The sequence below is a fragment of the Falco punctatus genome (assembly GCF_963210335.1).
Source record: "Falco punctatus genome assembly, chromosome: 2".
In the NCBI taxonomy this organism is placed as follows: domain Eukaryota; kingdom Metazoa; phylum Chordata; class Aves; order Falconiformes; family Falconidae; genus Falco; species Falco punctatus.
Genome location: NC_137581.1, coordinates 11735875 through 11750651, shown reverse-complemented (window position 1 = coordinate 11750651; position 14777 = coordinate 11735875). Strand labels below are relative to the sequence as shown.

Below are 14777 nucleotides of genomic sequence, written 5' to 3'. Positions count from 1 at the left end.
ATGGGGGGATCATTTGTTAGTGGGGAAAGAGACCAAGTGAGATGCCACAAGGAAAAGACTGAGGTACTCAATGTGGGGTTTGTCTCGGTTTTCACTGGGAAGGTTTGTCCACAGGCATCCAAAGTCCCTGAGCCTTCTAGCAGGATGTGTGGGAGTAAACCAGTACTCAGAGTAGCAGAAGAAAGAGTTAGGGATCACTTAAGCCTCTTGGGCATACACGAGTCCACTGGACCAGATGGGATGCATCTAAGGGTGTTAAGGGAGCTTCTGAATGACTTTGTGATGCCACACTGCATCATTTTTTAAATGTCATTGCAACTGGGGAGGCTCCTTATAACTGGAAAAAGGCAAATGTTGTGTCATCTTTAAGACGGGCAAAAAGATAGATTCAGGGGACTCCAGGCTGCTCAGTCTCACCTCAGTCACTAGGAAGGTGGTGGGACAAATCCACTCAGAATTCATTTCTAAATGTCATGAAAGACAAGAAGGAGACTGAGAGCAGCCAGCACAGATTTACCAAGTGGAAATGACACCTGTTCATCCTCACTGCTTTCAATGATGAAGTGACGGGTGCTGTGGCCGAGGGAGGGCAGTGGGTGCTGTACACCTTAATTTTAACAAGCCTTTGACACAATCTCCCATAGCCTCCTTATCACTGAATCTGTAGTGTAATGGCTGTATAAACGGAAAAAAATGTGGGTGTGGAATTGGCTCAACTAGTGGACCTGAAGAGTTGTGATCAGTAGTGCAAAGTCCAGCTCATGGTCAGTAATTAATGGGGTCATTCAGGAGTCAATAATGGCACCAATGCTGCTTAAAGTCTTCAGTAACAAACCAGATGATGGGACAGAATGCATCCTTAGCAGGTCTGCGGAAAGGGACATTGGTGTCCTTGTGGACAAGAAGTTGGCCATGAGCCAGCAGTGTGTGCTTGCAGCAGAGGGCTACATTAGGAAAAAGGTCACCAGCAGGTCAAGGGAAGTAATCCTTCCACTTCATTCAGTGCTTCTAAGACGACATCTGTAGTACTGTGTCCCATTTTGGGCTCCCCAGTGCAAAATAGGTATCGATATACTGGAGTAAGTTCAGCAGAGGCCACCAAGCTGATCAAGGACCTGGAGCACAGGCCATATGAGGAAAGGCTGAGAAAGCCGGATTTGTTCAGCTTGGAGGAGAGAAGCTGAAGGGCAGACCATACTGCTGTCTACAGCTAGCTGTTCAGAGGATGATAGAGCTAGAGTCTTCTTGAGGGTACATGGTGACAGGATGGGAGGCAATGGAAGCAAGTTGCAACATGGGAGATTCCAAATAGGTATTAGGGAAAAAAATCCACCATAAGGGTGATCAAATACTGGTGTAGGGCATCCAGAAAGGTTGTGTAGTGCCCATCCTTGGAGGTGTTCAAAGTTGGCTGAACATGGACCTAAACAACTTGATCTGTTTTGAGCAGGGAATTGGACAATTTGACTTCTGGAGGTTCCTCCTAACCTAAATGATGATTCTAGGATTCTGACAGTATTCTTGAGATTTCTAGGGAGAATTTCCAGCTACTTTTATCCTGATTACCACACAGATGTGAACATTTCAAGTCAGAGGTAGTCTTTATTTTAAAGTCTCTTAAAAATGGTTGTGATGTGGGTTTTTTTTTTCCTTTTTGGTAAGAACTGTTCAAAAAAAGAAGTGCTGACATTGAAAGCAAGAGGCTGTGAGAGAGGTTGTTCTTCCTGGAAAAGCTTTTTTGTCAGTTGTAGAGACTGCTTAAAGCTTTTCAGCCCCAAAGGAAAACTGCTATCCTTAAGGCTGGGGCAACGGGGCTGGATCAAGATGCTCCTGACATGAAAAAGGGAGCAGCGTGCGAAAGAGGTACAAGTGCAGTGAAAAGTCAAAAAAGAGAGCCCTGAAAATTTGCTGTCAGCAGAGGATGAGGAGGGGACAGTGACTATCTGCTAGCAGAATCACATTTCTGTTAGCAATAGTTGTGGTCTTATCGTCCCATAAACCATCCTGGAGAGCAGCAGGATTTCCAGAGTGCTTCCTGGGCCTGGCATATTCCTGCACTTTTGTGTTCACAATAATAAGGCAAGCTGCACTTCGTGGAGAAAATAAAAAGCATTGCAATTCATCATTGTGCAGTCTTCCACATTGTGTTCTCATATTATTCTGTGTGTGTCTTCAGTGTCTTACAGGGACTTCGGAAAGTCAGGAATTGCAAAGTGCACGTTTCTACAGTAAAGTATCTTTTGCCTTGGAACAGCACTATATCGTTTTATTTTTTTGAATTTTGCAAAGCCTTTTGGATATATTTTCCAGGGTTAAATGGTTACATTTAGACTAAATACATGCAAACGGGTAATTTGCCATGCGGTTCCTTTGTGGCATAATTTAAAAGTATTATCACATGACCTGTTTTCACAGGCTTGCTTTTTTTTTTTCTTTTTTACTTTCTAAGGACCAAATCTCACTGTTCATTAGTTTGTCATTAAAAACCAAGAAAACATAGCTGACATCAACAGACATCACTAATCATTGCCTATAATATCAGTTGGCATGCATTTAGTTGATTTTATCACATGACTGTAGGTAAAGGGGAACAGAACACTAATATTAGTTGGTATGTATTTCAGACATAGAATACAGTTTTTAAAATGCTGTTACTGTGGCCAGCTCCCCTTTGTTCTCCCAAATAATGATTCTTTATACAGCAATTTTGAGGCTTCATTCAGCAGCCATTGAACTATTTTGAATTTTGCCTGCACAATGACATGACATTCATTTTTTCTATGAGTGGACACCAACAAAATTCCATAGGACGTTCCCAGGTATCCCCAAGGACTAAAGCTCTCAAAGCTGAACACGAGAGTTTACAGTTAGTGAATGTCACAGTCCTACCTCTGTGATCAGGTCCAGTGGGTCATGTTCTTTGTGGTTTCAACCTCCAACTCCAGCTGTTAGATTCAGAGTATCCATTTTCTGGCAATGCATTTCATATGGTTCTTATCCCAGAGCAAATTCATGCCACAAAAATACTTCTTAAAATACAGATTTAAAAAATGGGTTTTGTCATTTTGTGTCTCACTACAGCTGGAGGTGTCACTAACAAGATGATGAACAGGAATCAGTTATGTGTTCTACAACAGACATCCATAGTGGTCTCTTTGCATGCTCATTGTAACTTGAGACAAAATAGTGATTCATTATTATAGACTAGTGTGCAAGATACAGTTAAAATACCAACATATCAATAGATGACAGAAAATAAATTGTCTTCCACATTTTTCATTAAATCTGTAAATGCCTTTAAATGCAAGATATTGTTCAGATGACCAAAACTGTATTATATACATATTAAGAAATATATACAATCTTCCATAGATCTTTATTCAGTAGCACATTCCCAGACTTGTGCAGTTCTTTAAAAATACAATTAGGAAATATAAGTAATCATTTTTGTCTAGATGTGTTCGTAAAGGAAGAAGCAGAGAGACAGAAGTGCATTTCTGCTCCTGAGAATAAGCCAGGCAGAATTATTCTATTCAGTCAATAATTTGGTGTGAAAACCTGATCTCACTGAAGCCAACAGTAATAGGATTAAATCTTTAGTTTTAATTCTTCTTTGAGAGTGAAATTTTCACTTGCATGGAGAGGCAGGATAAGGCTAATGCATCACGTCAGTCTCATTGAGACTTTACTACACCTCCACTTCCCTCTTTACTGAAACAGAATTTACAAGTGGTCTTCCCCCATCTGTGTGAAGATAAGTTTTTTCTAATTAGAGTTCCATTGTAAGAACAATCCTAGAATACTTTTTTTTTTTTTTTTAATAAATAGAAAATACAACACTTTTTAATCAAGATAACAGTAAATGCTTGAAAACACTCCAAATTTTCTGGAAACAGACTTTGTCCCTGAGGCCCTAGTTTCGCCTTCACTAGTCACCTTGTGCAGAACACAGGGTCTACATGACTTTCATCCTCCTTTTTCTCAAAGTGTCTATGTCTGATATGAATACTTCTATATAACAGAAATAATAATATCCTCAAAGATGAATGAATCTGTACAGAACTGGTATGTTCTTCCTGCCCACACTTTCAAACCATGTTATAACCACATCACCTATTGCAGTACTTTGCACTGTACTGTCACAGTGCTTTGCTGTACTTCACATAGACTTTAGGCAAGGAAATAAACATTTAACATTTTGTGGTTCTTGGATGCTTTTCTATCAGTGTAGAAACATAAGGATGATGTTTAGTATGTCTTTATGGCTTCAGGAGCAGCATATCAGCTGTATAAATTACAATTACTACAGAAATATTTTTCATAATACCCCAGTCAGGAAACCCAAACTGGATTGTAATAGCAACCTGAATTCCTCCTTTTCCTATCTGAATATCTGCCATGGATTTACCAGTGGTCTGTCTCCTCTCCCCTGAGCAGCACTACTGAAAGTAATGTTCATTTCAAGTCTTATGTTCAAATAACTTCATTGGCTGTGTGTTTACACACAGATACCTAATCTGATTTAGAGATAATACAAACCACATTGTGTAAAAAACTATGATGCTGTGATGTATAACCCAGATGGTAATCTGATCTGTATGGTCACTGTTACAATCTGTTACCTCAAAAAGAAGAAATCCAGTTTGAATTTGAGCTGAGTTTGAAAAAAAAAAATATGGAAACCCATGCTTTTGTTTTATAAACTGTGCAAATATGAACTGTAGGTACACGAATTATGTGGCTGAGATCACCTGTCTTTGCCTGAGATGTGACTACATGATCTGCCTGATCTCCATTACAGTCAACGAAGACATAGTGAGTTCTGTTGATCAGTTCCCCTGACCAACGAGGACAGGTGCCTGTTTCAAGATAAAATTAATAATTTCCTAGAACTCCATGGACTACAATGGGAATTTATAAAATAAATCCTGTGCAAACACCTACATTGGTAACATCCCAAATTAGTCAAGATAAAACCCCATCTAGCTATCCAAAGTGAGATATTTGAACTAGCAATCAAAGTTCCTTCTAAAATCAATGAAAGGAGACCAGCACCTCCACAAAGCAATTCACCTAATCCTTGGATGTGTGTTTATCATCATAGATGGAAGGAAACATATTGTCACTATAGGGAACCTTGAAGCTCAGGTTAGGCACTAACAGTGGATTTTGTTCATGATTAGATGTAGACATGTGAATCAAGTATCTCAGCTACCATTATAGACAAAAGAGTTTCTTATTTTGGTCTTAGCATCATTTGAGATGATCTAGGATATACTGCCCTGTGTCCAGTAGCCACTCGAGATGATCACAAGTCATATGCCATAATTTCCAGCCTGTTGCAGATATGTAAGATGTGCTGAAGTGCATCAAACGACACTGGATGTGTGTATTTAGGTAAATAAATGGAACACAATGAAAATTTAATCATATCTAAAAAAAGAATATTGTGTAAAGTAAATTTGTAAGAAATCAACCATTTGTATTATATCAACTACCGTAACATTGACCACAAAACATGAACAGAATAGACTGTATTCCAAATCTCAGTGTACATAAGTTTGAAAAAACTGTGAGGAAAGGCTCTTAATGTTAATGTTTGCTTTTACACAAGTGTTCTTCTCTCCAATTTACAAGTCTGATTGAAAAATACTACTACTGCCACCAGTACATACACAGAAATGTGATGTTTGGCTTGTGTGTAGAAAACAGTGTGTATACTTCACCCTCTTTGTTCAGTTATAGGAGGGGAAACCATCACTCCTCAACCTTGATGAGCTTCTGTGCCCATAGACAAGTACCTTCACTACGTCTTCTAGAAAATGCATCCTGATCTTGTATAAAGAACACAATACAAAACTGGGAGGAGTGACTGATTTACCAGCACTGCCATCCAGCGAGGCCTGGGCAGGCCGGAGAGCTGGCGGAGAGGGACCGAGTGACCTTCAGCAAAGGCCAGAGCAAGGTCCTGCCCCTGGGGAGGGACAGCCCCAGGCACCAGCAGGGGCTGGGGGTGACCTGCTGGGGGGCAGCTCTGCGGGGAAGGGCCCGGCAGTGCTGGTGGGCAGCAAGGTGCCCGTGGGCCAGCGGTGTGCCCTGTGGCCAAGGGGCCAGTGGGACCCTGGGGGGCACCAGGAGGAGCGTGGTGGCCAGCAGGTCGAGGGAGGGGGTCCTCCATCTGCTCTGCCCTGGTGGGGCAGCACCTGGAGTGCTGGGCCCAGTGCTGGGCTCCCCAGTTCCACAGAGACTGGGAGCTACTGGGGAGGGGCCAGCGGAGGCTACAGAGATGATGGGGGATGGAGCATCTCCCTGATGAGGGAAGGCTGGGAGAGCTGGGGCTGTTCAGCCAGGAGAAGACTGAGAGGGGATCTCATCAATGTCTGCAAATACCTTAAGGGCGAGTGTCAGGAGGACAGGGCCAGGCTCTTTTCAGTGGTGCCCAGCGACAGGACAAGGGGCAACAGGCACACACTGAAACACAACAAGTTCCATGTGAATATGAGGAAGAACTTTGTTAGCTTGAGGGTGACAGAGCCCTGGCACAGGCTGCCCAGAGATGCTGTGGGGTCTCCTTCTCTGGAGACATTCAGAGCCCACCTGGACGTGATCCTGTGCAGCCTGCTCTGGGTGACCCTGCTTTAGTAGGGGGCTGGCCAAGATGATCTTCAGAGGTCCCTTCCAACCCCAACCGTTCTGTGATTCTGAGTAATACAAAACTCCCACTGAATTAAAAAAATGCCTCACTCATATCTCTGGGAGCAGAATTCAGCTCTCAGAACTATTATGCTTGCACTCACCTGCTGCTTTATTTCTAAAATACATTTCCAATTGATACCTTGTATAAATCATTAATTGAGAGCAATGTGCTTTATCAAGGAGATGGTATTCCAGTCACAAAATGCCATCAAAATGGCAAGCCCCCAAAAGTAAGGAAGAATGACCAGAACATTACAACTATATTCTCGGGTTTCTCGATGACAAACTGTTGCGTGACTATTACACATTTACAAAGTATCAGTTTTCATCTGGTCATTGTTGTTTAAAGCAGGAGAAGGTTTGCTCTTCTGACCATCAGTTCCTCCTTTGGATGTGTCCTGGAAGAAAAGCCTTGGCATCCAAAGTGACATTAATATTCGTTTGTATTCATTCCGAAAATTCTGGTTAAGGAGTCCATATATTATTGCATTAAGGCAGCTGTTGAAATAGGCCATGAAGTAACTTACAATAAACAACCATTCAGGAACTTTTGGTGCCATTTCCATAGGATCAATGGCTACAGCCAGTCCAATGAAGTTTAGAGGTGCCCAGCAAAAGGCAAAAATCACAAAAACTACAAACATGGTAAGAAAGTTTCTAAAGTCACTTGGCTTCAGTCTTGGTTTTGTTTCTGATTTGACTCGTCTTCTAACTTGAATTACTAAAACCCAAATTCGAAGGTAGCAGAAGCTCACAATTGTGATAGGGACGATGAAGTGAATTACCACAACAGCTATCGTATAGTAGGAGCTTGCAGTCTGAACAAATGTGCATGAATAGATGCGTGGATCATACTTTAAAGAGCCAACAAAAAAATTTGGCACTGTTGCAATTACTGTTAATACCCAGACTAAGGAGACGTACAGCATCGTGTTCCAACAGCTGTACACTTTGTCATAGGCAAAACTATGACATATATAGCAATATCGGTTTATCGCGATTGCAGTGATGTTGAAAATAGAACCTATTACACTTAGTCCCATCACAAAGCCACTCACTTTACAGTGCATTTCACCCAACGTCCATCCATTGCGGAAAATAGCTAAGAGCACCAGTGGGTATGGATACAAGGCCACCACCAGATCAGCCAAAGCTAGGCTCACCACAAATGCATTACCTGGGGAGAAAGAAACATACATAGACATAAGTCTGAAAGCAAGCATAGCTGTGAACAAGAATGAAATATAATATATTATTTTTGATATCTGCAATGCTACATTATTAATGATGTCAGCAAGTGGCAGGTACATAGGACCAATAGGTCTGTATGGGAAATGATTTTACAGTTCAGCTTAGCCATGGAAATAGCTGCGGCAACACGATGTTTCAGATCTGTCGGTGACAGAATTATACCCTCCTTTCTGTTCTAATCTTTAATAAACGTAACCATCAGCGAGCCATTATGTAAGCACAGGTTGAGTTATCTCAGTGTAGCTAACTCCCCAGCTGGATTGAATAAGGTGAAAAAGAAAAAAAAATATCTAAACTGTGCCAGGTAGGCAGGCCATTATGCCATTCTAACCTATCACAGGGATATTAACAGGTTTGACAGGTGTCAGTGGGAATGATATACAAAGACCAGATCTATAGGGAGGTTGTTGTATGTATATTCTAAATTGCTACACAATAGTCTGTAGTATAGATATTTTCTGCATGAATGGCCTACCCATACTGCAGTTATTTTACCATTGGATTGACTAAGAGTGAATTGCTTTCATCACCCTCTGTGGAAAAGCATACTTAATTATACAAAGGAAAAAATCATCAATGCAAGAGAAAGTATTCAAATTCATGGAAGGAGCCTTTAGATCCTTTTCTGTTGACGACATTTAAAGAAATTCTAGTGATATGGTTGAGACTTTTTGCCTCTCTTTAAACAGTGTTCTTTTCATTAGTTTGAAATTTCTGAACATTTTATCTAAGGATACGTTAATAAAATGTTGAGATATTAAACAATATTTCTGAAAAATGAAACGTGTAATCATACTCTAGGAACTTCCAGGAAGCAGAAAATAGAGGTACTAAATTTAGATTCTTGGCATTTAGATAGCATAAAACACAATTCTGGTTTGCATACTCACTTTTTTGCTTTAAAGTCCTTCACAGCATGAACAGAAGTGCAAAAGACCCAAGCGGCTTTTAAAATTGCTTGCAGAACATAATTATGTTTTGAAAAGAGCAGTTAGATGCTCAGTTCTACAAATGCTGAGCTTTCTGGCTGTCACCTAGGAAAGCAGTTCTCCGTTTAGTTTGAAGTATAGAAATAACGTTGTGGATCATCATCATTAGTTGGGAGCCATAAAACCAACAACCATGTAGGATTGAACTCCTCAAAATATGGCAGACATTCACCTGTATGCTGTTTGCTCCAGCTGCTCTGCATCTGTAGCTTGCTTAACCTGAATGAAGGGATAGGGAGCTCTCTTTCTCCCACACACTTTAGCGGAAGACCATGCTCCTCAGAATTTGCACAACAGCTAGTGAACTTAATAGAAAGAAGGATTATCAATCTCTAGCTACAGAAACATGGCTTATTTCAAGAGTGGTGTGCAATTTATTTTAAACGGTTCCTTTTATATGTTTAGCAGCCTGTGGCACCATTGCTTTATACTTTATAGGCCACAGAAATGTTTTCATAGCTACAGTTCACTGACATGGCACTGGAGGTAAGGCAACTCCATGCTACTTGTCTTAGAAGCAGGGTGTAAAACCAATAGTACTGTGTTGGGGTTTGTGCCCTCCCAAGCCAGTCACTCCCTGTGTTGGGAGTTAAGGGGTGTCTATTTATAGAGTATGTTGTTGGACCTGCACAAGGACACATTTCCTGCTGGCTTTATACAATTCAGTAATGACATGCTGTTGTGGAAAAGGTAAACATAATTTTCAGATGCAAAACCAGATAAAGTAATTTTTCTGTCTTATTCGGGATTGCTAAGGCATTAGAAAAATGTCTCCAATTTGGTGCTTCACACTTCAAGGAAGAAGTAAACTCTAGTTAGAGCTAATCTAGAGCAAAGCAAATATCTACCAGTTTTGTGATCTGTGAGGAAAATTGAACAAACTAGGGAGATGATTGAGGGGGAGATGATAATCTCAAATAAGCAAAGCAGAAAGGATATAATCCATTCCCATGACTGTGGTGAACACAAACAAGCTTCAGGCACAACAAAGAAGTTTCAAATTAGATGCTGAGAAAAAGGTTTTAATGGCAAGAAGAAGGAAGTACTGGAACATCTTGCTTTGAGTCTGCCATTTGAGGTTGTAAGAATATGTTAAATTAGCATTTGTCAGTACTGGCCTAGATACAGCTGATTCTTGTTTTGAGCATAGGAAGGATAAGATGACTTTGAAGGCCTCCTCTAGCCATATGATAACTAGAATAAAAGACAAGACTAACAAAGGAGCAAAGGCATCTTTATCAGAATGTATTTATATCATAGCAACAAGAATTTCTATTATGTTTTTTATCATTGTATCTGACATCAGAAGATAGAGAATTCAAGAGAAGTCAAAAGAAAGAAAGAAAGAGAGAAAGAAAAAAAGAAAGAAAGAAAGAAAAAGAAAAAGAAAAAGAAAAAGAAAAAGAAAAAGAAAAAGAAAAAGAAAAAGAAAAAGAAAAAAAAAGAAAAAGAAAAAGAAAAAGAAAAAGAAAAAGAAAAAGAAAAAGAAAAAGAAAAAGAAAAAGAAAAAGAAAAAGAAAGAAAGAAGGAAGGAAGAAAGGAAGGAATGAAGGAAGGGAGGAATGAAGAGGAGAAATACAGAGTTTTGTCTGTATGTGTGCTAAAATTAATCTAATCTATAAGGCCTCCCAGCATCAACTTATATCTAAAATGTAATTGTTTAGTTAAAATCAAGTGGGCATTCAGCTCTTTCAATTATATTTGGAAATTTACTGTGCAGTACATTTGGCAAGAGAATTTCACAATTTTTTTTTGTAATTTAGGACTTGAAAATTCCAGCTGCAATGAGTAAGGTCAGTTAGCAATGAACCTGTCAAAAACATAGTATACCACTTTACAACACAGAAGAAAAATTGTGCAATACCTATAAAGGTCTCAAGTGATTTGTCACTTTTATTGCTGTTTACAGGGTTGAGTGTTCACACTGAGCACTGCAAAGTAAGGTCCAACGTTTTTTTCTTTCTAGGTGGCTGACTGCGGAATGAAGTTTAATATTCTAGCATTGCAATGAATAATCTACGAAAGTAGAGAGAAACTTTTCTATTTCATAAAAAATACATAATCAACATTTTGAGAAATAAAGGTCTTAGATGTCTTTTAAGTGCTTGGAGAAAGTCAATGTTCCTTGGTACATCTAAGACACAGCACTTGGACTGGTTATAATTACATGCATAAGATAACCAAAGAGGTAAATTTTTGCTGTCAGTAACAAAATAAAAACCACAGAACGCTCATCTAGTTGGAAGTATTATAATTATTTCCATAATTTACCTGATGTTTCCAGATTTCAGTTTCATCAGACAGAAGGTTGTATTCATTTGCAAGAAACACATTTGCTTGCTGGAATGGAAAGCCCCCTTGATTACAAGCAGTAGTTACTAAAAAGCAACTGTCTCTCCAGGGACTCAAAAAGATACGCATCTGCAAAGTTGCAAACATTGATGGTTGGGTGCATAAAAAACCAAAATAAGTTTGATATTGACTTTGGGTGCAACAGAACTAGATCGACACTTCATGAAGCATTCTTGCATGTTGGTTTTGTTACCTCAATTAACAGAAAAAAGGAGCATTTCACACCCTCTTGTAATCTTGATATGACTTGATATTGTAGGAATTCAATCACAGCACAAACTTTTTGGTAAGGTCAGAAATTTTATGAGGTAAGCATCTGCCTTCTGAAAAGACAACCGACTTCCAATGTCTAACAAAACCAGAAGCCATTGAAATTGCCAACCATTTTTTAAAGGTTTTGCTTCTTTCTTTGGTTTCAAACTGGCTAAAATGATTAATTATAAATCATGGTATTTTGTTTTTCATCAGACGGTGTTTTGGTTGTTACACATTTGTTTAACAAGTTGTTATACATTGCATACAGACATCACCCTCTTAGGTCTATTTCCCCCTGGCTACAGTCATGTTCATCCTTGTATACTCTTCTGCATCCATTACTCGTCTTCTTTAGCATACAAATGCCTAGCTTCAGGACAGGAAAATTGTTCCTGTGCAGCCTATCCTGCAGACTGTTTCCCTGCCCCCTCCTCTCCTCCTGTTGAACTTGGATTCTTGTGTAGTAACAAAAGTAAGGAGCAGGATCAGGCAAGGCTGAACCTCAATCAATATGACTATAATGTGTTGGCAGATATTTTTGTAAATACCAAGGATGACTCAGGATAGTTATTCTCCCATTTCCATATCCTATACTTAAGGGGAAACTCACAGTTACTCCCACAGATTTTTTACTTCATTATGTCTTCAGCTAGAATGTGAGAAGGCTTTTTGTTTGGGCTTGAGGCCTAAGAAGTACTGTTTATAATTAAATAGCCTTTTATACTGGCTGAGAATAAGAACTAGAGGTTTTATGTGACATCAAGCTGACAACTACCTGTAGGTACTTATCTCTAGGATAAGAGGAGCAAGGTCTTGGCATGCATGAAGTAAGTCCTGTCATTCTATAAAATGAAGCCAGTCATTCCTCTGCAGCGTTCGCAGTAAATAAGTATCCTCAAGAAGAAGTTAGACTGACAGACTGTCCGTACACACTAGGCATGTCGCTAGTGCTAGCTCATTCTTCAACCTCCTTCTTTATTCCTCTGCCAGACTTCTGTAGCCCTTGTACTTGAAATGAGTTCTGGAAGGCTTCTGGTAGCTTTCTTGTTGTGGTTGATATATAAAGACAGAAATTTGAGCTCAGTTTCTAAACACCCTTATAGTCAAAACCACAAGATATCACTTCAGGGATGCCTGGTGTCATCCATTCTGTAAGGTACTTTTATATAAAACTAAGCATACAAAATGCTTTTTTGCTCAAGTATTTAAGAAGTTCACAAAATACACAAGGTGAATCTAATATTTCACTTCTTTCCTGTAAGTCTTTAAAAGGGAAAAAAAATTGCAGTCTTGATCATAATTCCAAATTTCTGCAAGCTATATGCTGCTTGATACAAAACCCTTCCTCGGCTGTGATACCACCTCTCTCTAATAAAGGTAACTTTGATCCTGATGCTAGGCTTGGTATGGAAGTTGCTGGTGGCTTATAAGTTTTGTTTCTGACCACCAGCAATTGTAGAAACAAAATGTTATTTTTATACTTTTATTCTTAATGTTTTTGCCCTTATTTATGTTTCATACAACATGTTGTTTACTATGTTACATTACATTGTTGTAAATTATCTGCCTTTTAGGTCTCTTTAATGACTGCTGAAGTTGGTGGCAGAATTGCCATAAACTTAAAGGAGACATTAATCAGATATAAGAAAATAAAGACCTCTTATTAACAAGAATGTGTAGTACTGAAAGCATTTGGTCCACATAACAAAAACAATGAAAAAAATGTAGCACTTGAATTATATTTGGATGTAAAAAATCCAAAAATCAAAGCCTAAACCCATTTTACAGTTCCTACAACTTTTAAAAGAGCAGGTTTTACCTTCAGACAAAGAGGAATAGCAGTGTGCTAATCCCAAGGCATGTTAGCCAGGATTCGCTACAGCAAGTGCCTTGTTTGATGTGTTGTTTGAGTCTAGACCAACGTGGAGATTGAAGAGGTATATATAACAGCTTGAAGAAAGCAATCAGTCCTTCAGTCAAGAAGACTGTCCCTCTTTAATGTCTCCTTGTCTATAATTGCCAATAGAAACAACGCAGCTCTGATGAAGTATTGTCTTGAACATTCTTGTGCAATGTCACCTTTTGAGAACCAAGCTTAAACATGATTTCCAGGCTCCAGACCCTGTTGAATCCTCATTAAAGGGAGTCTCAAGGTCTGGGCCAGATAAAACAGGAGCATACTCAACTAAGAGAAAATTGGTAGAAAATTGACTTAATGTGTCTATGTCTCCACTCCTTGTTGTATGAGAATAGCCCTGAGATTGAAACTAAGGACCAATCTGCTCAGCCAAACCATTTAAGCAGCAGATTATTCTATGTGCCAGCCTGAGTACAAACCTGAGCATGAGGTGTGAGTGCTTTTCCAGCTCAGACTTCAGGCAAAACAGGTGATTACTGTGATGGAACTGTGTAGCTGGTCACACTCCTGGAGCTTCTTCATTAATACGTATGTCCATGTACACATGGATGCTTACTACTTATTCAGCTGACTGTCTTTCCCAATTTTTGAGTTAATTTTGGCATGTTTTATGAGGAATTACATAAAAAAATAGAAGGCTATGCTTTCAGAGCCAGGACTTGTGCTAAACTTCCAGGTGCTGGCTTTTAAACTGAAGCCCTGGCCACCTTATGGCTGGCTCTTGCTGCTGCCATTGTCACCTACATTTTCTGACCTGTCATATTTTCCACTGGGCTTCGGTTCCTGTAATTCTTGCAGCTCATTTCAGGCTTGGTTGTAGAGATTCCTCTTAAGGTTTGTTCTTTAAAGTGGAAAGAAAAACATGACTCTGGAGGAACTGAAGAACTGGCGCCAGGTCAGCAGGCAGAACTAAGAACTGTGTAGTTTTTTTTTCCTTTGTCCAGAATGGCTCTGCAAATACGGCTTAAACGGCATGCAGGGAGATGTCAGCTGCTCCTGGAGAAAGGCTAATGCTTCATACTTCCTCACTACTGATTTTTGTCTCTAGTTTTGACTTTTTTAATTAGTTGTGGGGTTTTTTAACAGTAATTAAGCTCTCATAGTTCTTCATTTTTTGTTTAAAAGTTACCTGTGTCAACTCCTTTTTTTCTCACAATCCATCAGAAGAACAACCTTCTACCCTGATTCAGGTGAAACTCTGTTCATGTCAGCAGGAACGAAGCCACCAGAGGTTGACACTGGCAGCAGGTGGAGCAGAGACTTAAGTCTTTCACAGACTGATGTTTGCATTCCCTGTGACAGTACAAGCCAAGATC

The 14777-nt window shown here is 39.5% G+C and overlaps 1 protein-coding gene across 1 annotated transcript in view; it reads right to left on the bottom strand.

Moving 5' to 3' along the window:
* Positions 1 to 867: 867 nt before the first annotated feature.
* MTNR1B (melatonin receptor 1B) overlaps positions 868 to 14777 on the bottom strand; it is a 38866-nt gene continuing 24956 nt past the window's right edge. Inside the window, exon 2 of the mRNA XM_080376593.1 lies at positions 868 to 7873. Coding sequence (XP_080232719.1) covers positions 7005 to 7873 — 869 coding nt within the window. The 3' untranslated portion in view covers positions 868 to 7004. The remainder of the gene's footprint in view (positions 7874 to 14777) is intronic.